This window comes from Protopterus annectens, chromosome 1.part0 (genome assembly GCF_019279795.1).
Source record: "Protopterus annectens isolate FY-2018-M chromosome 1.part0, PAN1.0, whole genome shotgun sequence".
Taxonomy (NCBI): domain Eukaryota; kingdom Metazoa; phylum Chordata; order Ceratodontiformes; family Protopteridae; genus Protopterus; species Protopterus annectens.
Window position 1 is genome coordinate 1,662,892,406 of NC_056725.1, and position 24,881 is coordinate 1,662,917,286.

Sequence of the window (24,881 nt, forward strand, 5' to 3'; positions counted from 1 at the left end):
TCATAGGGATTACCATACTTTGTGTATACCTTGTTTAGGGCCTGAGCACGACGTTGTTGGATGCCGTTCTTGTGCTAGATTTAACAAACGCACTATTAAGAGAAGGTTAGACTGTGCCAGGTTAGTGTTTGGGAAGCGTTGTAACTATAAAATGCCGTCGGATGTTCCGACGCCGGCTTCGGCTAAAAAACGCAAGGACAAAACAGCAAAGCCTAGAGGGGAAGAACCGACAGTCCCAGACGTCGGTTCTTTAGAGGGCTCAGTGGAGCCGGAGGTTTTGCCAGGTGTTTCTTTAGAGTCTCAGGGAGAGACTTTACTGTTACAGGATGTTTCCTCTCAGGAAGTAGGCCAGGCTGAGGGGGCTTCTCAGGTGGCTGTTCTTCCCTCTCTTCCTAAGGTGGTTAGGGCTTCCCCTTCTGTTTCCAAGGCTTCCTTAAGGGGCAGGCCAAGTTTTGCTTCAGTGGGGGTTTCTCCTACTGCTTCAGGGTCTTTGCCTAAGAAACATATGCTTAAAATGGCAGAGGATTTGATTACTATGATTAGGGGTTCTATGCCCCCTCCTGATAAGAGGCCTAGGGTGGAACCTGAGCTTGAGAGTTTTGAGCAATGCTCGGAGGCTTCTGAGTCTTCAGCTGAAGACTTGCAGGAGTTCCCTCCTTATTCTGATTCTGATGTGGATGATTCTACTCCGTCAGCTTCTCCTCCTGAGGATTTTTCATTTTCAGAGACTTTGCATTCCATGAGGGAGCATTTTAAATGGGAAGGCCAAGATTTCTCTGATTCCAGGAAAAGGCTTAGGGAGTTCTTATTTTTACCCCAGCATAGGCCTTTAGCTATACCTCCTGTTTTGAATGTGGTGGAAGATGTTTTTGCAGAGGCTTCCCTGAATCCTGATTCTTTGCCTCCTGCCCCTGTTAAACCGGATAGATATTATAGGGTGCCTGAAGCTCATAAGTATCTTTTTAAGAGTCCTAGGGCAGACCCTGAAACTGTCTCTCAGGGGCCTAAAGGTGTAAAGGCCTCAGTTGTTAAAAATCCTGTCCCTCCTGATAAAGAGGCAAGGGCTTTGGATAGATGGGGAAAGAAAGTGTATACTTCTTCCACTTTAGCCATGAGGGCGTTGAATTGCCAGTTCCACATGTTAAAATATCAGAATTATCTTCTTTCACAGTTGAAATCTAAGGTGGATGCTCTAGCGGAAGGTATTGACTGTAAAGAGTTGCAGGATTTAGTTCATGTGTCTGAACAAGTGGGTAAACATTCCTTGCAATGTGGTTTTGATGCTGTACAGGCCTCCTCCAGGGTGGCTGCCACTGGTTCTGTTCTTCGTAGGCACGCCTGGTTGAGAGATCAGAATTTAGCTGAGCATGTTAAGACAAGAATTTTGGATGCTCCTTTGCAATCTGATGTGTTGTTTGGTTCGCCTGTGGAAGCAGTTTTGAAGAAAATGGAGGACAAGGCTAAATCTATGCAAACTGTTAAAGATTTTTGCAGGTACAGCCTCAAGTTTAGTAGAAATTGGCCTGCTAAGGGTTGGACTTATCCTGCTTATGATCCCCAGTCTAGGGGTAGGTCTAGACGTGGTAGGGGCAGAGCTCAGGGTTCCTTTAGGCCTAGGACAGGGAGTTCACCTGCTCCGACTTCTGGTGAGGGCAGGGGTCAGTCCTTTCGTAAGCAGACCCAATGACCTGCCTTTTCAGCTGCCAGTTCATTCTCGCCTGGCAGCACCGTTGGGAGGAAGGCTGTCTCTTTTCAAAGAAAATTGGGATTTAATTACCCAAGACAGATGGGTTCTGGATATCATTCACCACGGTTACAGGTTTTATTTCCATACCTTGCCTCCTTTCAAAGGCATGCCAGACATTCCTCCTCTACAAAGACAAGAGGCAAGGTTTCTGCCGGGAGCACAGAACTCCTTAGCAGATGTGTTAAGCAGACAAATCATGGATCCCCACGAGTGGAAACTGGATCTTCATGTATTTCAAAAATTGACAGTGTCATGGGGAACTCCAGACATAGATCTGTTCGCTTCTCCACTAAACCACCAGCTGCCAAAGTTTTGCACAAAGAAGTTTCATCACACAGCTTGGAAAGTGGACGCTCTTTCTTTCAGTTGGAAAAATCTTCATGTGTATGCGTTTCCACCTCTGCCTCTTCTTCCAAAAGTGCTTCTAAAAGTCAGACAAGACAAGCCAAGGATGATTTTAATAGCTCCAGATTGGCCTCGGCAGCACTGGTATCCATTACTGAGGAGTCTGGTAAAGAAGCCTCCATGGCCTTTACCCTTGATTCCACACCTGTTGTCTCAGAGAGAAGGTCACCTGCTCAATGTCAAACTTCACTCTCTTCATCTAACGGCCTGGCATATTCTGTTTTGATAGGCAGCAGGTCTCAACTTCCTCAACAAGTTTTAAATGTGATTATGGAAGCCAGGAGACCTAGTACAAGAAAAGTGTACGCAGAGAAATGGAAGAGATTTTTATTTTGGAGTGCAGCAAACAATTTGGAGATTTCAGAGCCAAATTTGAGTGTGGCTCTTCAATATCTTACTGAGTTATTGGACAAAGGTTTGTCTTTCTCTTCTATTAAGATTCATGCTGCAGCAATTTCAGCTCACTATGATTGTGACCCACCATTGTTTTCGCATCCTTTGTTCAAGCAATTTCTTAGAGGGCAAAGAATATAAGACCCCCGTAGAGCTCCTACTCCTGCTTGGGATCTCAATTTTGTGTTGGAGAAACTTACTCTACAACCTTTTGAGCCTGCGGCTACTGCTGAATTGAAATATTTGTCTTGGAAGACTGCTTTTTGTTGGCCATTACTTCTGCAAGAAGGGTTTCTGAGTTACAGGCCCTTATGGCAGTGGAACCTTTTGATTTTCATAAGGATAGGGTATCTTTACGTACTAATCCTTCCTTTATGCCTAAGGTGGTTTCTAGTGTGGCTTTAAACCAAACTATTCATTTGCCTACTTTTTATGCAGATCCCCAAAATAAAGGGGAAAAGATTTTGCACACTTTAGATGTACACAGGCAATTGCGTTATTATTTGAGCAGGACTAAAGATTTTAGGCAGTCTCAGCAGTTGTTTATTTCTTTTGCTTTGAGTTCTCAGGGCAAGCCTGTGTCAAAACAAACTATTTCTAGATGGATTGGGTGTTGCATTTCATTTTGTTATTCCCATCATGGCAAGGAAATTCCAGCTGGGATTAGGCCTCATTCCACTAGGGCTACTGCCACTTCAACAGCTTTTCTAAGGGGGGTGGCAACTAAGGATATTTTGGAGGCAGCTACTTGGAGTTCAGTGCATACTTTCTCTAAGCATTATCACCTTCCTCTCTACTCTAAGTCTAGGGCTGGTTTTGCCACTGCTATTTTGCAAGGCATGTTGTCAGTTCCTGCTTCCTTATGATTTGCCAGCCTCCCTTACCTCTGCTTTGGGATTCTACCCAATAGTTAGGACTGCAGCAATGTGGAATGAAGAACGTAGTACAGTTTTGTACCTACCATAAATGTAGATGTTCGAGGATCCACATTGCTGCAGTCCAATTTACCCTCCCTCCTTCCCCTCTGTGTTTAGGGGTGGTTGTGTAGGTGAGGTTATATTCTGCTACTTGTGTATATATTGTATATATATATTTTTGGTGCAGGTATTTTGGGAGTTTTTGTTTTTGGCCTTATCTTTTCAGGGTCTTCTGACATCTGGGGCAAGAAAAGACTGAGGATATGACGTCGGTCATGCGCATTAGTACCCTGACGTACTGACGTCAGTCTAATGCGCCCTGACCGACGTCAGCCATATACTTTGGTATTCGGGCCGACTGGACAGCGGACTACCCAATAGTTAGGACTGCAGCAATGTGGATCCTCGAACATCTACATTTATGGTAGGTACAAAACTGTACTTTTCTTGTCATCTGTGGGCATCATTCCTATTATAATGACTGCAGCTGTGACTCACACAAAGAGCATAGAACAGTTGTGTTGTCACCTTATTGTATTTATAGATTTTTGAATGTGGACACTGCTGTAGTCCAAAGTCTCTCCTTCCATCCCCTCTTCTGTCTGTGTTACTGGGTGGGACTCGGGTGGATATCTATTCCCCCTTCCCTTTCCTTCATGAATACAAGTCCATGTCAAATCCTTGTCTTCCCTTTGTGTACATTTGTTGCTTAGGCATCTCATGTGTCCTGATTGTTTACTGCAGTGTTATAGCAGCATGTTTATGTTGGTATTATTCAGATAGTAAATCCTTTCAAGAATGTGCCTATGTAGAAACACTGTCTGCAGGTGTATGGGCTTGTAATCACAAGTATGTGGTAGCTTTAGTAATTACTTCTTAAGTGCTTCTCATTTGATGTATAAGTACTGTTTAACATTTGCAGCCATCTTTTGCTTTTGTGTACCTCTGGATAGCTTATATGTATTAGGGCTGCAGCAGTAATTTCATATTGCTTTAAGGTGAAAATTGCACTTCACAGCTGTGCCTCAGGATATTTTAAGCTTGTCATGGGAGATTGTTATTATGGATCATCACAATGAACAAGTGATTGCAAATAACATTTGGTGTATTCTCATTTCTCTTCTGTATTGTAAAAGTTTAAAGTTTGTACATTTCTCAGTACTGTTTGTGAACACAGAGAGAGAGAGAGATTTGTGTATGTTGAGTGCCTTTTGTAAATGTCTATGCCACAGTTTTTGGTACCTTAAGTCTCAGCTGCCATAATTTCTGGTTTCAGATCATCTCCCAGAAAGATGAACACTGCTGGGTTGGAGAACTAAACGGACTCAGAGGTGAGACAATATGTCTGTTATATTTTGTTGCACCTTGTTTTTCTGTTGGCCTTAGCTGACCTCCATCTAATAACCTATGCAGCTGTAACTGCAAGAACCCTCAGAGTCTCACGTTAGAAAGTGATTTAGGCAGTTACAGGATTGGCGCCCGTGCTGCAGTAAGTTTTGTGATTTAGGCAGTTACCAGATTGCATATGCTACAGTAAGTTTAGCATCATGCCAGCTTGTTGATATATAGGTTTTGAACTTGACTGTACTCTTTAGATTTCCTTTCTAAGACTAATATGACCTAGGCATTGGAGGAAGTCAGGCAGAGTGAATGGGAGTGAGTGGTTGACCTCTGCTCACCCATTCCTGGGGCAGTATCCTGCTGTAGGAGTGTCATCTGGGGAAAGGCACAGAAGTTCATATATAAGAAATGTGAAATTGCTAAAGTGTAGACAACACTCCATCTGCATATTGCAGCTATGTCGATAGATTTCCCTGCCTGGCTCAGAACAGTTTTGCAGCTTTACACGGTTCTGTTCCTCCAACTTGGGGAGGGATATGAAACACCGCTAGTACCACATGACAAAAAAAAATCCCTCTGAATGATAGCAGCAATCCCAGACTCTCCCTTCCCTTTGTTTGTGGAAATGAACAAGCGAAGTGGCCACTGCAATAAGGCTAAAAAATAGTTTAAAAAGTCAGTTATCTAGCAATGTTTTCTGGTGGGGATTGAGTCATCCAGGAGGCCACTGGTTTCAATTCCGTTCTGCCCACAGAGGAGAAACACTGTTCCTAGATGTACAATCCTTCCCTTACCTCTGGTTTTCCAGTGAGTCATATCCACATTTGAACAGTATGGCTTTTAAATTTAAGAGAAATTCACAGCTTATAGTTAAACAAACACATGTCTTTCAAAATCTGCAGTCTGTTTTCTTAAAACTGCCATTTTTCTTCAGTTTGGGGCAGGTCGGGTGTTGAAAATAATTTGACTAATATGTGTCTTTTCAGTTGTATTTCCAAAAAATAATGCAAATAATTAGGACGTTCATGTCTTATCCTATGAAAATATAAAAAGACCGACAAAATATTTTGTTTAATATTTGTGTTTTTTTTTTTCTTTTCAGTGGAGTAACTCAACAACAAAGCTATGAAAGCTACAAAATTTGCATCTTATCGAGATGTTTTGAGAAGTACTCATTATGGTAGCTACATAGCTCAATTTATAAAACCTGGACAGAATTTAAAATCACAGTCTAAGTGAGATAATTAAATAGATGGTCCCTTGATTTACATCGTACGTGAAACAGTCATTATGGTCTTAGATAATTTTACTAAAGTGAGGTTCACAGACATTTACTTCACTGAAACTAACACTCTGAAGATAGTTCTCGTGAAAGATGACTACTTTTAGTATTTAAAATAAGACATATTCTGTGGGCGAAGAGTTTGTCATTTAGAAGACTTTGCCCCCTGCATACCATATTTAAGGTAATTGACCTCAAGGATACTGCATCTTGGGGTGAAAGACAAAAGCTTCTGACACTTGGGATAGTTGCCGTTGCATGTTGACTCTCATGCAAGACAGATATATTTCGCATTAATTAGCATAGTGGTCTTCGCTTGACAAAGAAAGATTTTTTTTTTTTCACTATGTCGGTTTTGTTGAAGTGAGATTTAGAGAGTCTCACTTAACACAGTACTGCCTGACTACCACTTACAAAACCAGCTTGTGGTTGTGATCAGACTTTGTAGCAGTGTGCTAGCTGTCATCACACATCACCAGTATTGCATAGTGATTAGTGTTGTTTCTACTGTAATGTGGTAACTGTCATTATAAGGCTGGTTTATAATATTTACAGAGTTATATTTATGACGGATCAGGGAGTAGATTGTTTATTATAATGTAATTAAGAGATTTCTGATTGTTATGAGGGAAAAGCAGCAGATTGTTTGGCGTCCGATTAGGAAGAATACATAGGTGATCCCACATCCTCAGACCCAGGGCTTTTAGTAAAGGATTAGAAAAGGCCTTTAAGTTGTGAGAAAGATAATAGTTTTCCTTTCCTGAAAAGGTATTGTAGTCCAGATTCTTGCCAGAAATTGTGTACATGCAGAATCCCCATAGTAGCTGTTTAATCATAGTGCAATCAGAAAATCATGTTGTCTTGTCTCCATCTTATTGCTGCATCTCGCATCTTTGCAAATCTCCTTCCCATTACTGTTATTTACTGTTTCCCCAGCACAGTTGAACCTGTCTGTTGGCATACATTCTATGATTCCCTCCAACAGTGCATTACAGAACTCTGCTAAGCTCTTACTGAACAGTATTTTTGTCTTTTTTTCCCAACAAACATCTTTATTAAATTATCACATATGACATAGGCAATTTTACATTTATATATATGAAAAAGAAAATTACACCACTTTAGTTGCAAACATTATTATACATCACCGACACAACTGAAACCACTGTAGTTGTAAACATTATTAATCACTTATAATCTATCCAGTCATTGTCAGTTAATAATTATATGGCTCTTTCAAATCCTGCCTCTTAAACTTCATTCCTTCTCTGCATAAATTGTTCCCACAATTCCCATTTTTTCCCATGTAGTTTCCTTCCCTTTTCTAAAGGTCTCAATTGCAGTTGTTTTATCTCTGTTACTATATTCACTACTTCTAGTAAAGTTGGTCTAGACTTTGATTTCCTTTTTCTAGTAATTGCTCACCCAACATCTCTGGTAGAGAGGTCTGCAGGGAATCCCTAAAGTCTGCCAGCTCATTACACTCCCAAAAAATATATTCCCAGCCACATCTTTCTTGCCAATCATGCCTTCAACATTTGCTAGCCATCTAAGGAAAAATTCTTTGGTGTCTACTTGGGGTATCAAAATACCTGTGTAAACACTTCCAGGCAAAGATCATAAATCTTCTAGACTTTGTTGCATATTTGGGAGATATTCATATATCCCCCATTGTCTCTTTGTGAATTACTATCCAACGTCTCTTCCCAATCGTTTCTAAGCTTCTATGACCGAGTCTTATAATTATCATTCACTATTTTATATGCTTTACTAATTGTTCCTTTTTTTAATGGCAGCTTCTGTTCTAGATTATATTAAAAACTCTGCCAGTGCTGGTCTTTCATTTAGGACCTCCCTATTTCTTTCTCTTTGCGTATACTCTGATATCAATCCTTGATAGGGGAAGTAATCTCTAATGTGCAGTCCTGCAGTCCAAATAAATTCTTGGCCACTTCCCATTCTATTACCTTTCCCTTTCTATGTATTTGCTCCCAGTACCTTGGTTCCTTTGCCAGTTTTCTCCAATAAATTCCAACCCCCTCTCAACTATTATCTGTATCCCTAACCACAGTCATCCCTTTCTGCTGAATCTCTTTTCCACAGTCTCATGCTGATTTAGTTCTTAGAATAATCCCTGCTATTTTGTGAATATAATACTCTGCATGATTTTTGTTGTTCTGTTTAAGAGTCTGCATCCAAAATCCCAATCTCTTCTTGTTTCTTGAGCTTCCCCCCGTATCATCCTCATTTCTTTCCACTTAGAGTTATAGTTTTATGCTTGTGGTATGTATAAGAGCCTTAAGTGTGTTGCTCTAAAATACTCCCTCAAATTGGGTAGTCCTAGTCCACTTTGTTCTGTTGGAAGAATCAGCTTATCCCGCTTGACTCTTGCTGTGTTCCCTTCCCAGATAAAATCTTTCAACTCTTTTTTAAATGCTATCCACAGCTTCTCCTCTGGTTGATAAAAAAATTACCTGCATATAAGACTAAAGGGACTAAAGACATTTTAATGGTTTGTATCTTAGTATCCATATTCATATAACAAAGCGTCCAGTTTCTCAATTTTTGTATTATCTTCTGTTTAGTCTCTTCTCACCACATATCCTTGGCTGCCACAACAGAGTCATTTCTAATCCATACTTCTAAATAATTCATTTTATCATGTCCCCGTAAATATGGATATTGTTGGACCAATATGTGTGTGGGTATACAATTTACCACTATTGCCTTTGTTTTAGCTTCATTAATTATGTATCCTGTGAAGATTTGGAACTGTCCCACCATGGTCCACAACACTGTGCTGTCCCTTTCTGGTTTATCATGTTTAAAGTAATATCTCCATATAGAGCCAGTTTTTCCTGATTACCATACCAAGTATATCCTTAAATTTCTGAGTCCCTTATTTTCGTTGCCAGTGGTTCTAAATTTAATACAGACAACAAAGGGGAAAGCAGATAACCTTGCTTGGTTCCTCTACTCAAACAGAAGTTATCACAGAGGACCCCACCCACATTAATTTTCACCACTGATCCCTCGTATATACTTCTAATCAACCTTATAATTGTATCAGGGAAAGCAAATGCTTCCATTGCCCTGCTCATTAAATCCCAGTCTTCTCTGTCAAATGCTTTCTCTTCATCAAGACCCACCAATAAAAGTGGTATTTTCTAACTTTCTGCTTCCCTCTGGATCATCAGTGTGCTGTTAATATTGTCAGATGTTTGCCTCCCCTCCACAAAAACACATTGATCCAAGTCTATCAATTTTGGTATCACTTTTGCCATTGTTTCAGCCATTGTAGACATAGACACTTTATAGTCATGGCTTAGTGTTAAAATGGGCCTGTATGAATCTGGATCCAATAGATCATTTACCCTCTTTAGGTATTACCATTACCACTACCTTCTTCCAGGATGCTGATACTTCTCCTCCTCTTGAAGTACTGTTAAACAAAACCTTGCAGATCTTTCAGTTTTTTCCCTCCTAGCTTCCAAACTTCCATAGGAATACCATCTATTCCTGGAGACTTTTTTTGTCAATTGGTTATACATAGCCATTTTTATCTCATCTCTTCATATCCTGTTTGTAATTGAGCCTCATCTACCTCTAACCTTGGTATATTTAATTGTTCTATAAACCTTTCCATTTGTAACTTTTCTTGATTTTCACATTTCTCTGCTTTATACAAACTTTCATAGCATTTCTGAAATATTTGTAATACTTCTACAGGGACTCTTATCTTCCTTGTTATAGACTTCCTAAGCTTGGTGACAACCCCTTCCACTCTGTTGCCTGAGTCATTGTGCTAAAAGGTTTTGTGCTCTAGAGTTATCAGAAAACAATTGCTTCGCAGCAATCTTTCTAAACTCATGCATATTATTGAGGTAATCCCTTATTTTCTGTTTAGCATTCTGCAGTTGCTCCTTTTCCTGTTCTGAGAGATTCCCTCTGTTTTGCAATACTTTAACATTTGTCAGTCCCTCTAAACAATTCTTGTTAGTTCTTAACCATATTTCCTTCTTTTATTTCCACCCTAGTTTTAAACTCCACTTTAATTTTGTCTCACTCCCTAGCTATATTTTCAGAAGAAAATTCTATCTTCTCTAGTAGCTCCTGAATTAATTCCAAAACCCATTACTTAAATTTCTGTCTTTTCAACCTATAGGTGGAAAAGCACCAGTGTCTCATTTTTATTTTATTACATTGCATTTTTACTTTAGTTATCGGCACATGATCTGAAGTAGTTATTGGGTGGGTATCGAGACCTTCGATTAAATATACATGTTCATGCGAGATATAAAATCTATCTAGCATAGTCCAGTTTTTGTATCTCTGTGACTAATATGTAAATTTACTCCAAACTCCTAGTACTGAATTCACATATTCCATGCCAAATGTTTTCATAAATTTCTTCAAAAATGTACCCTCCTTTGTTATATTTTCCGGTCTAGGCCCCCCAGTTACCAAATTTCAGTCTCCACCTATATGAAATACTCCTTGCTGAAGGCTGATTATTTCTCCCAGAATTTTCTTAAGCTCCATTGTAGCAGTTTTAGGTGGGATGTAAATGCATGCCACTGTAATCGTCCTCCCTAACCAGTAGCCCCTTAATACTATGTATCTTCCATTATTATCTTTGTTTTCCTCTTCTATCACTACTGGAGCTCCTCTTGCAATTAGTATAAGTACTCCTCTTTTGCTTTGCCCCAGATATTCCACCGAATAACCATCCTGAAAGCCTTTCTTTATCAAATTTACATGTTCAGTACTTTCCAGGTGTGTCTCCTGTAACACAGCTATTTGCACTCTAAGTTCTTAATATAGTTCACTATTTCTTTTTTTATATTTATCTGTAAGCCCATTCAGATTGAAAGACATTACAGAAAGCATAATTTTCTTATATAGTTATTACCACCTTTTATGTATAACTGCTTTTTTGTTAAATGTCTAGTTCCAGTTTTTATGTTAAATGCATATACTGTTCAGCAAGTTGGTCTTTTATACAGCTGTTTCTTGTCATATCCTTTTGCACCTATGCTACATCTTACATAACTTTTTTATTTTGTGAAAGCCCTCAAACAGAACAAACAAACCCCCAAAACCTACTAACTTAATAACACGCACAACTATGTACATCTTCAAATGTTGAAGTTTTTGCTTCCTAATAAGAACAAAAGTTCTAAATTGAAAGCCACACAGACAGACTAGAGCTGACCAAAAAGAAAGGCTAGTTATGCTAAGATGCATGGTACAGCCTGTGATATTAGTAAGTGTTATTTGATTTTGTCTATCTTTATAGATCTCCCAGCTGAGAAATCACTTGAATGTTTTCAGTAGACACTTTCTGTTTATCAAATTCTCTTCTAGTGACATGCAAACCAGACACAAAAATGCTAAGGGTACCTTGTTTACCAGAAAAAAGCCTTATAATGTTCAATATTCTTTTGCATTTACATGCTTTGTAATAAACATGTTACTGGATAACGCCTAGGGTCTTAACCCTGTCATTTCCCTTTGCAACCTTGGGAAAAACCACACTGATTTTTCTTTTGTCTTTCATACTCTCTTAACCAGACCCTTGCTCTCTCCCCCTTTTCTTCCTCTTTTTCCTTTTTTTTATTGCAATGCTTACATTTCTTAAAACTGAACAAAGAAAAAGAGAGAAGACTGGAGAAAAAGAAAAAAAAAACACAAGTACCTGTTTATATTAGTATCCCCATTGCATTTCAAGAAAACTGAAAAAAACTTCACTTTAAGTGTGATTGGTTTTATATTATCTTTAAAGCTCTCACAGCTGGGAACCCCCCAGACTGTTTTCAGAGAACATTACATCCTAGCCAATCCCCCCCCCCCAGCCATTCCCTTTCCCACCAGACTGTTTCCAGTTTCTTTTTATCAGATTGTCTCCGTGGAGACATGAAGACCAGCTGCAGACATGCTACTTAGTATAGCATATACCTTGTAATATTCAATATTCTTTTTCATTTACTTGATCTCTCTTAAAACTAAGCAATCTAAGGTCCTTAATCTGGTCATTTTCCCATGCAAAAATGAAAAAAGCACATTAATTTTAACTTTGTCATGCATTTTTAACCAGGCTCCTTTTTTATCATTGCATTACCTATTTTTCTCAAAAGTGTTCAAGAAGAAAGAGAGAAGAGTGTAGAAAAAAACAATGCCACCTGTGTACAATCCCCATTATACTTAAAAATAGCATGCAAAGAAAACCATGCACCACAAATACAGTACTATTAAAAAAAGTGTTTTCTTTACTTAGTTAGCTATCTCTCATCTCTTCCCCTCCCCAAAGCATTTTTCTGAACATTAATGACTTGAAGTAGGGCATATACTATAGAATCCCCCACAATCCAAGAGATTTTGAAAAAGTCCAATATTTCCAGATTTTCTTGTTCTGTCATATTTCACAAATATAGTTATTGCATTGTAATCCCACATTGTTACTGGTTTTATTACTGTTCTCCATCACCCAAATCCTGTGTCTGCTTCATTTTCAATGTACTCTCGATTCTTCTAGCCAACTCTTGTGCTTCCTTCCTTCTCTCCAATGTATTCCATTGAAATACTAGGAAAGGTTTCACAGGTACAGTCTCCTGTGGTCTTGTTTTACCAGAGGAACAAGAAGCAGAATCTCCTTCTGTTTTACAGTTCATTTCCTCCTTAGTATGCACTTCATCAAAAAATGATTTTTTCCCTCCAGGGAAGAATAACTTAGACAGCTGGATACAGCAATTTGAATCTCACACCTACGTCTCAACATTCCCTGAATAGTGGAATGAATTTACTTCTCTTTTGCCTGGTGTACAATGAGTAATATTTCTCCACAAACACTCCGCTGTCTCCCACTTTTAGTTTTTTTTTCCCTTCTGCCTCAGTTTTGTCAGAACCAACTCCTTCTGCTGGTAGGATTGCATCTTTACTATTAAAAGTCTAGGTTGCTTTCTTATAACTAGGTTTGGAGCATACACTTGATGTTGCCCGTTCAACTGACGACTCCTGCTGTGGAATACCAGTCCAGTTGCTTATTTGTGCTTTCATAAAATTAATGCAGTCTGTTCCTTCCAGCTTCTCTGGTATAGCTGAAAATCTGAGGTTTTCCCCTACATGCTCTGTCCTCTAATTCTATTATTTTTTGAAATACCTCTTCCTGAGCAGTCTCATATTCTGCCAGCCTTTTCTTCATTTCGAATTCTCATTTTTGCAGGTTTGTCATCTCATTTGAATATCTGTTTATGTACTTCATCAGTGTTTTGTTTACTTTAACCAGGTCTATATACATTTGTCTTGTATCCTCCTGTAGGTTATTGGAAGTCATGTCTGAAGATTGCACTGCTTTTTGCTGAACAGCTGCAGAACTTTCCCCAGTCAGTGTTTCTCCCTTCCTTTTTGTAGCTGTTGTTTTTCAGGTCTTCTGTATTTCTTTATTCCTGGCATCCAGGCAGTGCACTTACTAGCCATTTACTGAAATTTACCCATAAATGCAAGTCTACTGGCCTTCTCTGCTGAGTTTCTGTTTTCACACTGGGAGTGCTAGAAACAAGCTGTTACTCAGTGTACAGCCATCTTGGAAGCGGAACGCTATTTTTGTCTTAAGCCAGTTTGAATCTTGCTCCCTCAAGCTGCCACTACTGCTTTCTTCACCCCAGTTGCTGTACTTTTTCATTTTTGGGGGTTTAACCCCATTTGAACATAGTGTCAGTCCCAACCACCCAGCTGATCCATTCATCCCTATTAGGGTTGATACTGTACCAGTCCATTCACTCCTTTCATGTTGTGAAAGCCTGTCAACACATTCACTTCTCTCAGAGGTAATAGTTTGGTACTAGGAGTAGTGCTATCATCTGCTGTGAAGGTTGGACTTTTTTTTGTTTTATGCACCTACATCTTCACATCTAAGTGCATCTGTGACTTCCAGTGCTGGGAGTAGCACTGTCATCTGCTGCGAATGTGTGTCTCATTTTATGCACCTACATCCTCACCACTAAGTGCATCTGTTACATCCACAGATATCGTAGCATACATGTGTTACAAAGGGCATATGTATGCTGCTATACACATTAATCCTTCTGGCTTCATGGAGCAGTGCTGTGTAAGCTCAGGCCCAAATGCTGTCTGTCCAGTAGGTGCCAGCATCACAGTGTACTGGACCCCAACCTTTCCTCCCCAGAATATGCAGGATGGTGTTGGCCACTTTGACCTTCTGTACTCAGCTATTCCAGAGCCCTAGCCCCTAGTCAAACACAGGTCATCACATTTGTATTCAGGACTTTAATCCCCCTATGACAGAATCAGGCATTTGTTTCTGTTCATCAGCTCCACCCCACCTACTTGCTCGCTCCATTGAGGTATAGTGTTGTCTTACTCCTCCCTTTTTTGCCACTTTTAGGTTAAACTCTTGGGTTCTTTTTTCATAATCTGGGACTTTCATTCTCCTTACTAGTTTGATAATGTTCATTTGTGTACTACTTACTTGTGCTGTCTTCCCTTTCCTTCTGTGTATTGAACACCAAACTAAAAGTAGCAGTCTAGAAGATGTCTTTATTAGTGCCCTGTGAAATGGGAGCTTTGTCATTTATTTAATATGACCATTAAAAGAAAGCCATCTAGGAGTTTTAACAGAGCAACAAGTAAGTTTCATGAACTTTCCCCTGCACTGTTCAGGGCTGCAGCTATTGTACAAGTCTTGTCATGAAAAGGAGGAGGAGGAATCCAGATCTTCTCCCTCCCTATTTGAACGAATATTAATTAGATTAATGTTTTCTTTTCTGCCCTTTACTGAAGCATGAAAAAGCTTTTTTGAGTTCATGAAATTCCAAATTCGTAAATGCTAATTTAGGTTTAAGAGCATCTTCTTTAGTTTTCCAAATGCTCTGTAATTCCATGTCAAATAAGTCATGTTTCCCTTATCACTTCATTGTCAGATGTGCTTTTTGATGCACAGCTGCCTTTAATTTTTTGGCTTCTTGATCACTAGTGCATTGTGATCACACTTTTTCCCAGGGTTTATTATTTGTGAAGGTAGCCTGTAGATTTCTAGGTAGCAGTGGAATTTAGTACTTCCTCACTGGCAGTTACTTATGTTTACTTCTAATTACTACTCCTGCTGCCACTGCCACTACTACTACTACTACTACTACTACTACTACTACTACTACTACTACTACTACTACTACTACTACTACTACTACATCTTTGCCTTCTCAAGCAGCAGTGCCATTGCCATCATTTTATTTATTTATTTATTTATTTGTTTATTTGCATTTGTTAACCGGGTTGGTCCAGCTGGGTAAGAATTACCCTTTTTCAGTGGAGACCCGAGGGGAAAAGCCCCAAACAGACATACAAATACATACGAATAGAGACAAATTAACAATATTACAGAGGAAAACAATATTATGGGTACAATGGATAAGAAAAACAAACAATGAAAGTTTGAGAATATGAGTAAGGTAGGCCAGAGGCATGCATGCAAAAGATTTATGAAAAGGTGTTCTGAGCAAAATCTCTGAAATAAGTTAAAGTAGGCAAAGAAATGATGATTTAGGTGTGGAGTTAGTAGTGTGGGAGTTTTTGGTGGGAGCATGTGAAGGACATTCCCATTTGGAGGAGAGATGGGAGAGAAGCATGGATTTGAAATTGTTGTGGTTATGAGGTCAATACCCAGATCATTGGTCAGCTTTTGGTACTGCTTATGTTCTAGCTAAGAGCGCGTCCATTATCTTTGTCTGCCCATGCAGCAGCATCTGTATCCATGCTTTACTGTTATCCTTTAAGCGAGATGCATCATTTTTTTTTTATTTACACTTTTGATGATTAGGTTAGTCCTCCTAGGCCAGTGGCCTCTTTTTGGAGGAGGCCAGGATGACATTTATTTTATTTTATTTTACATTTGTTGACCAGGCTAGTCTAACTGGATACATGTCCATTTTCAGTAGAGGCCCGGGGAGATAAGCTCCGTGCAAAACAAAAAAATAACAAAAACATCCATACTGATTAGAGGAAATTTGTTGAATTGGTTGGTAGGGTAGTCACCTCCTAAATTTGATTTTAGTTAACAGTATTCAGATTTTATTTTGTCAACAGAAGAGGACCACTTTTATCATATCTGTGGGAATTATGGTCTATAGTTTTGGGATATGAACATTAAAGAAGGTTGTCCCCATTTACTACCACAATGCCGCAGCTTTGTTAATGTCTTGAAACAGATGTCTGACGTATGTAGTTTATATTGGTAAGTGATATAAACACCTTTATGGATATTCCTAGAGTTCTGTACAAAGAAATTCCTCTGATTCTCCTGGTTGTTATGATGATGTAATAAATAGGAGATACGTGGGGTTTCAATTGTCTATCTACCAATTCTTTGAAATTAAACAAGACTTACTTTCTTAGTTCTCTTCTCTACCCTGGGCCATCTGTTTTTGCCCTTGTTACCAAGCTTGTGTTATTGTCTTCTGAAGTGACTTTTAACCATGATTCACAAACATGAGTGCTTCCATCCAGGACATAAAGGAAAAGCTCTTTATTGATGCTTTCCTGGATATCAGAAATGTCAGTTATATAGGACATAGAGCATTATGAATTTGAAATGTGCCGGAGATTTTGATTAGGATTTGATAGCTGATATTTCAGTGAGGCTATAATCTAGCATAAGGAATCATCATTAGATTTTTGCTCACATCTTTTCAGTCACATTAAGGTGAAATATGCAGGCAAGAAGTTAATTATTGGAGTACACCTTTCAAGACGTATGGCCCACTATTGTTCTCACAAATGTATACTAACTTGTTCACAGTTTAGCACTCCCAGTACCTGCAATATTTGTCTGAATAAGTCTATCGAGACAACTGTTGCAGAAATTAAAGGCGTAACATGAAATAACACCTTTCCTTGAAATATGCTGCGTAAAAACTAAGAATGATGTTTGACTTTGGAGGTGTCTAGGCAGGAAGCATTATAATAATGCCAATAGCAATATGCAACCTGAGTAAAAGCTTAAGCAGGGCTTCAATTCATGCACGTTCTTTTAAAAAAAAAAAGTTAGCTTCATGGTTTATTCTGACCAGCAAATGTATGTCTGTCTTTTTGTTTCATTGATCATTATTTTGGCAAAAAAAGACATGCTTTTCCTCTGGTAAACTGGAATTGGATAAGTGCATCGGTAAGGCATATTAGGACCAGATCAATACAAGACCATATGTGGTCACACACACACACACACACACACACACACACACACACACACACACACACACACACACACACACACACCTACCTTAAATGCAAGCAGAGAAAATGTGGATTTTTAATTATTTGGATTCCTGGTTTCTTGTATTGAAAATAAACACACTGCTCCAGTTTATGTACTTATTTGTCTTGAGTCCACACACTGTTTATTTACAGCTCTCTTATTTGCAGCAAATCTGTTGCAAAGTCCCAATTTCAGAAGTAAAAGGTAACTAAAAATGAACACCATCCTCCTCTTAATCACATTGATGTTCTGGTGTCCTCCCTCTGCAACACACACAAGCCTATTTTCCCCCAGTGTATGCCTCTCAACTGCCCAGATTTTCGCCTCATATTTTTGGTCTTTTCCTCTTAAAATTGGGTATTTCTGGCAAATCACAGAGGACTGAAGTCACCAAAATGGCATATATTTGAGTTTTAGTGTTCATATCCTCCAGAAAATACATGCAAACACAAATCTTGTTGTTCTAGCAACTTTCTAAGTTTCGAGGAGCAATATTAAAAAAGATGTCCCTATATGTCCATCATATATTTGAGTTTTAGTGTTCATATCCTCCAGAAAATACATGCAAACACAAATCTTGTTGTTCTAGCAACTTTCTAAGTTTCGAGGAGCAATATTAAAAAAGATGTCCCTATTTTTGGACCTTTGTTTCCCTTTATTTTATTCTTTGTCCAGATTTCTTGTTCTAAGAGGTTGAGAGGTGTGCTCCAGTGTAGTCAGTCATAGTGGCACTTATTGTACTGTGCCTGTTTATGTACTACCAGATGGTGCTCCTGAAGTAATTAAAACACCACAAACATGTTCCTGAATGCTTTTTCACTGAGGTAATTAATGCAAACCTACATATATTAAAATAGCACCAAGGATGCCCATTTCCAAACACAAAGAGGTAAGTGCTCTGTCAGTCCGTGTTCCAGCTTTTAACTACCCCCTCCAAAATGAAAAGTATCCGTCTTTATTTTTCCTGTCAGTAAGACTTGGGTAGGGTCTAATTACTCCTTCCTGCCATTGCCAGCTTTCCTACTGCTAGACACTGTTGCAGTGTACTTCTGTCGTTTCTTGAAGTCAAGAAAACTATTATTTTTGCCTTGTGAATGAGAAGACATTTAAGAAGCGTTGTCTTCTCCCATACTTGACCTGGTCTAGTTGTTGTATGTATATCACTCCTAATCCTCAGTGTGGGAAGCTTTAGGATTGCAGTCCATTGTAAAGCATACTGTCCCCACTCATCAGGGTGAACAAAGAGAGGGTCATGGTAGTTGCCTATCAGGGGTCAGAATCTGCCAAATGACACAAGCACTTAAAATCTTTAAACCACAAGTACCAGTGTGATTCATAGTCCATGCAGGCATAATGACCTGAGACGTATCTCCTTGGACTATATGTAAAGAGATATGATGGAGTTCTTGGACTGTGTGTCCAAGGCCGGTATAGCCTAGCATTAACCAGCATTCTACTTTCGCCAAGGATGACATCACAATATGAACAAAAGATAATTAACTTTAATTATCGGGTTAGTTTTTGATGTCTTTTAAAGGTGGAACAGTATTTGTCAGCCTTGTATGATATGATTATCAGCCCACACTGCTTTGCCATAGATGATATGCATCTCTTCCATCTAGGTTATCGAATATTGGCTAAAACTTTATCCACCCCCAGTAGTGCATTTTTTAGGCTTTGTCAACCTGATAAACCATCCAACATAGTTAGACCTACCCAGGATAATCTTAAGATGTTATTACTCAATGCCTGGAATCTAAACAAAAAATTCCACTTCCTGCAAGCTCTCCTCACCCTGGAGAATATACACATCTGTGTAAATGTCCTTCCTTATCACTGTTGAAGAATGCCTTACTAAAAGGATTTCCTACTAAGAATAGCCATAAGTTCAGCTAGCATACCAAAGCCTTAGGCCTTTCCAGGCACTGTACATCAGGATGCCAGGTACATAAGTGACATATGAGCGCCTAATCCTCAGATCAGCTTTGCCACCAGTCTGAATGCTACCTTCTGAATTTGGTCTGTCAAGCAGTTCATTGCATTGTTCCAGCTACCAAGCCTCCAACAGATAAGTACCCCACTATGGACTTTTTTTTTTTTAACCATTCTGTATGCTAACCAGAAAGGGGAAATGTGAGTGTGGGAAGCAGATTCCTCATAAATGTAGACATGCTAAGTGCGTTTTCTGCCTTGGTGCTGACTATGATCATACTTGGTGTGCTGTTTGTCAGGCTTTTGTACCCAAGACCCCCATAGTAGCCATTTGTCCTCCCTTTCTATTTACCAAGAGAACCAAGGTCTAAAGTTACTTGCCAAGGAAATCTTGGCTTCTAAAATCCACCCACCCAGACATTCAGCCACCTGTTAAGAAGTCCAAAAAGATTTGTTTAGAAACTCCTGCTGTTCAGACTCTGCCAACATCACCGTCTGGTCAGATGAAGTTTCTTACACGTCTGCTGAGGTTCATCTTATATCTGCTACAGATGGGATTTGCGCCTGATTATTTTGGAAGGGCGTAGGGGGATTTCTCATATACTTGTTGGGGAAAAGGTTCCTGGTTCCCTCATTGAAGTCGGGTGGAACAGTGAACTACCTGAGCTTCTTAGGGCTGGGCCATCTGAAGCAGAAGTCTAAACATGTAGCTCCTGTGGCCAAGGATCCCTATAAAGAATGGCAGGATTTCACACAAGGTCTTTTTAAGGCCCTTATGGCTTTGAAGCTTTCTCAAGAATTATCTGTGACTTCTGTAGTTCCTTTTTCTTCCACTTCTTCTGAAAGTCTTAATGAGTCTGACTGTTTTGATGAAGATGTGGAATTGGATTCTGGGGAAGATTCTCTAGTATATGCATTCTCCCCTTGCTCTAGGGTCAGACGTTGAGGACACTCTTTCTCTGTATTCTCCTATCAAGGAGCTTTCTTTTAGAGACACAGTTGTAAGAACAATGAAGCACTTTCAGTAGGAGAGTTCCCAAATTTCTGATGTTCAAAAAAGGTATTACTCCCATTAACAAATGGAATCTTCCATGCCCTCTGCAGTTCCTCCTGGGTTAGAAGCCCCTCTGGACACCTTCACTGCTGTTTCTCAGGCTGTTGAGTCCCCAGCCTCCTGCACCTAAGAAACTTGATATGTTTTACAAAATGCCTGAGGCTCAAAGGTTTTTATACAAGAATCCCTCCTCTGACCCTACATCTATTTCTGTTTCTGGTGATAAACCTTGCAAGTTGCTGTCTTTTTCCAAATGTTTCCCTTGTGACAACAATATTAAGGCTATGGTTAAGCATGGGAAGAAAGTTTATACCTCAGCCACCTTGGCTTTCATAGCCATAAACTACCAGATCCATATGATCAAATATGTCCTGGCTTTTCTGTTGAAACTTGGTGGTATTTTGATAGACATGCTTGATTCGGAATCTAAGATCTCTGCTATTTTTTTGTTGAGTTGTGCTTCTCAAGTAGCTTGCCATCTATCAAATGCAGTTATGATGCTACTGATGCACCTTCCAGGGCTGCTGCTTCAACTTCTGTTTTATGCTGGTAATCCTGGCTTGGGTTACAATCCCTTCCTGATGATAAAAATGCTAGGCTGTTAAATTTTGTCTCTTGGACTCCCAGAATCTGTATGGCTCTGCAACTGTAGAGCTTTTTAAAGCCTTACAAAATACAGTAGAGAGTCAATTATCCAAACGTCGATTATCTGAAATGTCAGTTATCCGAACTGAGCATTCCAAAGTTTTTGGGTAGGAAAAATCGTAAACGTTCTACATATTCACTTGTGTGTGTTTCTTTCGCTTGTCACACATTCGTGTGTGAAAAATATTCTTTATTGTACACTGGAATCACTGAATGGTTGAAAAGTGTATTCCCTGCATGCAGGTAAAACAAGATTTTAGAAGGCTTTTGTCTGGGTCAATGTATGTTTGATTATCTGAACAGTTTGGTTTTCCGAACTACCCTAGGTCCCAATTAGTTCAGCTAATCGACTCTCTGCTGTAAAGGAAAAGTTATGGAAGACCTCAAACAGATTTTACTCTCCCCTATCTTTAAGTTTCAAAGGAATTGTCCTTCTAAGTCTTCCTTTGTGTGTAGACAACAGAAGCCTCCCTTAAGGAGTAAGAAATTTTACAAAATAATGTTTTTGGATAAACCCACTCAGGATTCTAGAGGTCAAAGCCTTCTTTTCTTGACAAATATGCTGCTGTTTGACATTTATACTTCCCTGCTCCTTGGCTAGATTCCTATTTCCCTACAGTTAATTGTGTCCTACCCCGTCTGACGGCAGATCACCACAGATTGCTGGGCTCTTTCCTTAATACAGAAAGGTTTCTTCACCCCTTCCACAATTTTCAGGAATTCTTCAGCCTCCATTTTGTGAACTTCCTCATTTTCCTCCAATTCTTCAGGATGTCTTGATTTAGGAAGCTATTCAGCATGCTCCTCCCTCCCAGAGAGGCACAGGGTTTTATTACAGAATATTTTTGGTTCCTAGGAAGGAGGACTTTTGGAGTCCCAATTTGGACCCTCCTTTCTCAACACTTTTCTAAGAATTCCCTCTTTCAAAATGTTATCTACCCAGTCCCTGTTCCCTTACCCCTCAGGCATACCTGGTCTTACTGGACCTGAAGGACAATTATCTTCCCATTACCGTTTCATCCTGTCTTCAGGAAAATTTTAAAATCTCTGTTTCTTCCTCAAATTATCCGTTCTCTGCTTTGCCTTTCAGTCTTTCTGTAGCTCCCAAGAGTCTTTACCAAATGTTTGGCTGTAGTCATAGCTTACTGCAGACTTCATGGTATCCAGATTTTTCCCTATTTGGATGACTTTCTCAGTCAGGCTCCTTCCCAGCTACAGCTTCTTCAGAATTTCAACTTTACCATGTTTCTCCTTCAAAATGTAGGTTTCACCCACAATTTCAAAAAATCTCTTCTAACTCCCTCGCAGGATCAAGTTTTCCTGGGATGCAGGATTTAGACCTTGCCTATAATGGCTTTTTATCCTCTTGCCAAAGTCACCTTCCAGTCTCTTCTCCCTTTACAAATGGTGTCTGCAAGAGAGTTTCTTCAGGCTAGGGTACATGGCTTCCACCAGTCTAATGGTTCCTTTCACCAGATACCACGAGGAAGCTTCAGTGGTATCTAAAGACAATCTGGCTTCAGCATTGTCATCCTCTGGAGTTTCTCATTCCTCTTTTGCCTTGTCTCAAGCAGGAATTTCTGTGGTGGATTCATAATCCAATCCCACCTTTTCACACCGTTTCCCCCCACTCAGAACCTGCAGATGCTTCGTATATTGGATGAGAGGCTTTTTCCAGTGATGTCAGTGTAGAGGGAATGTGGTCTCCCCAACAATTGGAGGGTCACATCAACGTCAAAGAAATGAGGGTTCTGCTTTTGGCTGTTCGGGCCTTATATTCCTTCTGGGTTTTGGGTCCTCCCCAAGTTTACACAGACAACACTGTTGTATGGTACATAAACAAAAAGGGGGCACAAAGTAATTCTTTGCAAATTAACTGTGCTGGTTTGCTATTCACCATCATCTGCTCCTTCGGGTGGTTTACATTCTCTGAACACAGTATTGTGCCAGACACAGGTCCAGGGCAGATCATCACAAGTAGATGCTTCACATAGAGGTCTTCTTGGACATTATGTATTAGTGGGGTACTTGTCAAGCAGATCTGTTTGCCTCCCCTCTTAACAGGCAGCTTCTCAGGTTCTGTTCCAGGGTGCCAAGTCCTCTGGCTTGGCGAGTGGAATACATGTCTTTTTCTTGGAAAGAGATGTTTCTGTATGCTTATCCCTTTCTTCCTCTGTTGTCCAAGGTCTTACACAGATCATGTGGGACAGACACAGAATTTTGTTGGCGACTCCCTTTTTTACCATGGGTTCCTCATATTTTATCAGGCCTGGGGCAGTCATCACAAGTTACTTTACAGAACAGATCTCCTCACACAGGGCAAGGGCTCTCTCATTCACCTTCATCTGTTCACCCCCCCCCCCCCATTTGCCTCTTTGGGTGATGGTTTTGATTCCTTTTCACGACAGTTTTTTGAGTACGTGATTCAGGTTTTGCTAGAGGACCAAAAACACTCCAGTAGAAAATCCTATGTTGCTAAATGCAAATTATTTTCTCATTGGTGTCATAGGCATGAACAGAATCCAGTTAGTGAGTAGTCCTGATATTCTTTCTTATCTGTGTGGCTTGTTCAATTCTGGGCAGGCATATTCTTCCATTAAACTTCATTTGTTAGCCATTTTTGCTTGTCTGCTCTTTGATCTGGAGCATTTCTCCCCGGGCCTCCTCTGAAAATAGGCTCTATCTTAGTTGGACTTTCCCGGTCAACAAATGTTAAAAAAATGAAATAAATAAATGAAATCTGCTGTTTTCCTCTAGATTTTGTTTAAAAGGCATCCTTCACGATAGGCCCCCAAGAAAGCCCATACTTCCATCTTGAGACCTTAATTTTGTTTTGGAAAAATAACTCGGCTTCTTTTTGAACTTGCAGCTTACTCTACTTTGCAGTTCTGCACTTGGAAGACTGCTTTGTTGGTGGCTCTTCTACCAAGAGGTTTTGTGAACTCCAGACCCTCTTGGCAGTTCCCCCTTTATTTTTTCACAGGGGTAGTTTCCCTTCACACCAGTCCTTCGTTTATGTCCAAGGTGGTCAGTGTCTTGTCTTTAAATCAGTCCATTCACCTACATTCCTTTTTCCCTTCATCTCAGAGTTCTCACTATTCAGATAAAATTAAACATGTTAGAAAACCTAAACAGATGTTTATTTTCTTTTCATGCCAAGAAACTGGGCTTGGATTTCTAAAGCTATTTCTTTTTATTATTCTTTTCATGGTAAGCAGCTTTCTTCTTCTGTCAGTGTTCATTCTAGCAGTGCAGGTACCTCTTTTGGTGCTTTTGTTCAAGGGTCTGAATACTAGATTCATTTTGGAAGCTGCTGTTTGGCCTTCTGTACATACTTTTGTGAAACACTGCAAGTTGGATGTATCTAGGGCCAGATCTGCTTTTGCCAGGGCCATTCCTCATGTTTTTTTGGATGGTTCTTTAGTTGCTTCCTTCTCCCACCCCTTGCAGTAGCTCTTGTACTCTTCCTTTAGTAAGGAGTGCTGCAACATTGATAAGGAAGGACATAATACACTTGTGTGAGAATTTACAATAACAGTAGATGTCCTTCTTTTCACTTTTGCAATATTCTGTCCCTCCTTCCCCTTTCCTGGTCTCTGTTTTCTTGCATTCTGGCTAAGTGGTTCTTCTTTCTCCCCTTTCTGGATGCACATGCTCTTTCCTCTGTTCCTCTTCATTTTCCCTGGTTCTCCTGGGGTAGTTTAGTTTTGAGGATTAGTCATCTCTACCTTACTTGCATATTTTACATCATGGAAGTAGAACATGTGTCTGACGTATGGCACCTGTAAGGGCTTAAGGCTTTGGTATGTTGGCTGGATGTATGGCTGTCCTCTGTAGGATATCCCTTTAGTAAGGAATTCTGCAACAGTCAAAAGCAGAACATCTACTGTTCTGGT

At 39.7% G+C, this 24,881-nt stretch overlaps 1 protein-coding gene across 2 annotated transcripts in view; it reads left to right on the plus strand.

Moving 5' to 3' along the window:
• Positions 1-24,881, plus strand: part of SGSM3 (small G protein signaling modulator 3) — a 1,391,341-nt gene that overhangs the window by 974,755 nt on the left and 391,705 nt on the right. For both annotated transcript variants that reach the window (XM_044068352.1, XM_044068343.1), the window contains exon 14: positions 4,739-4,793. In XM_044068352.1, the coding sequence (XP_043924287.1) occupies positions 4,739-4,793 (55 nt within the window). The remainder of the gene's footprint in view (positions 1-4,738; positions 4,794-24,881) is intronic.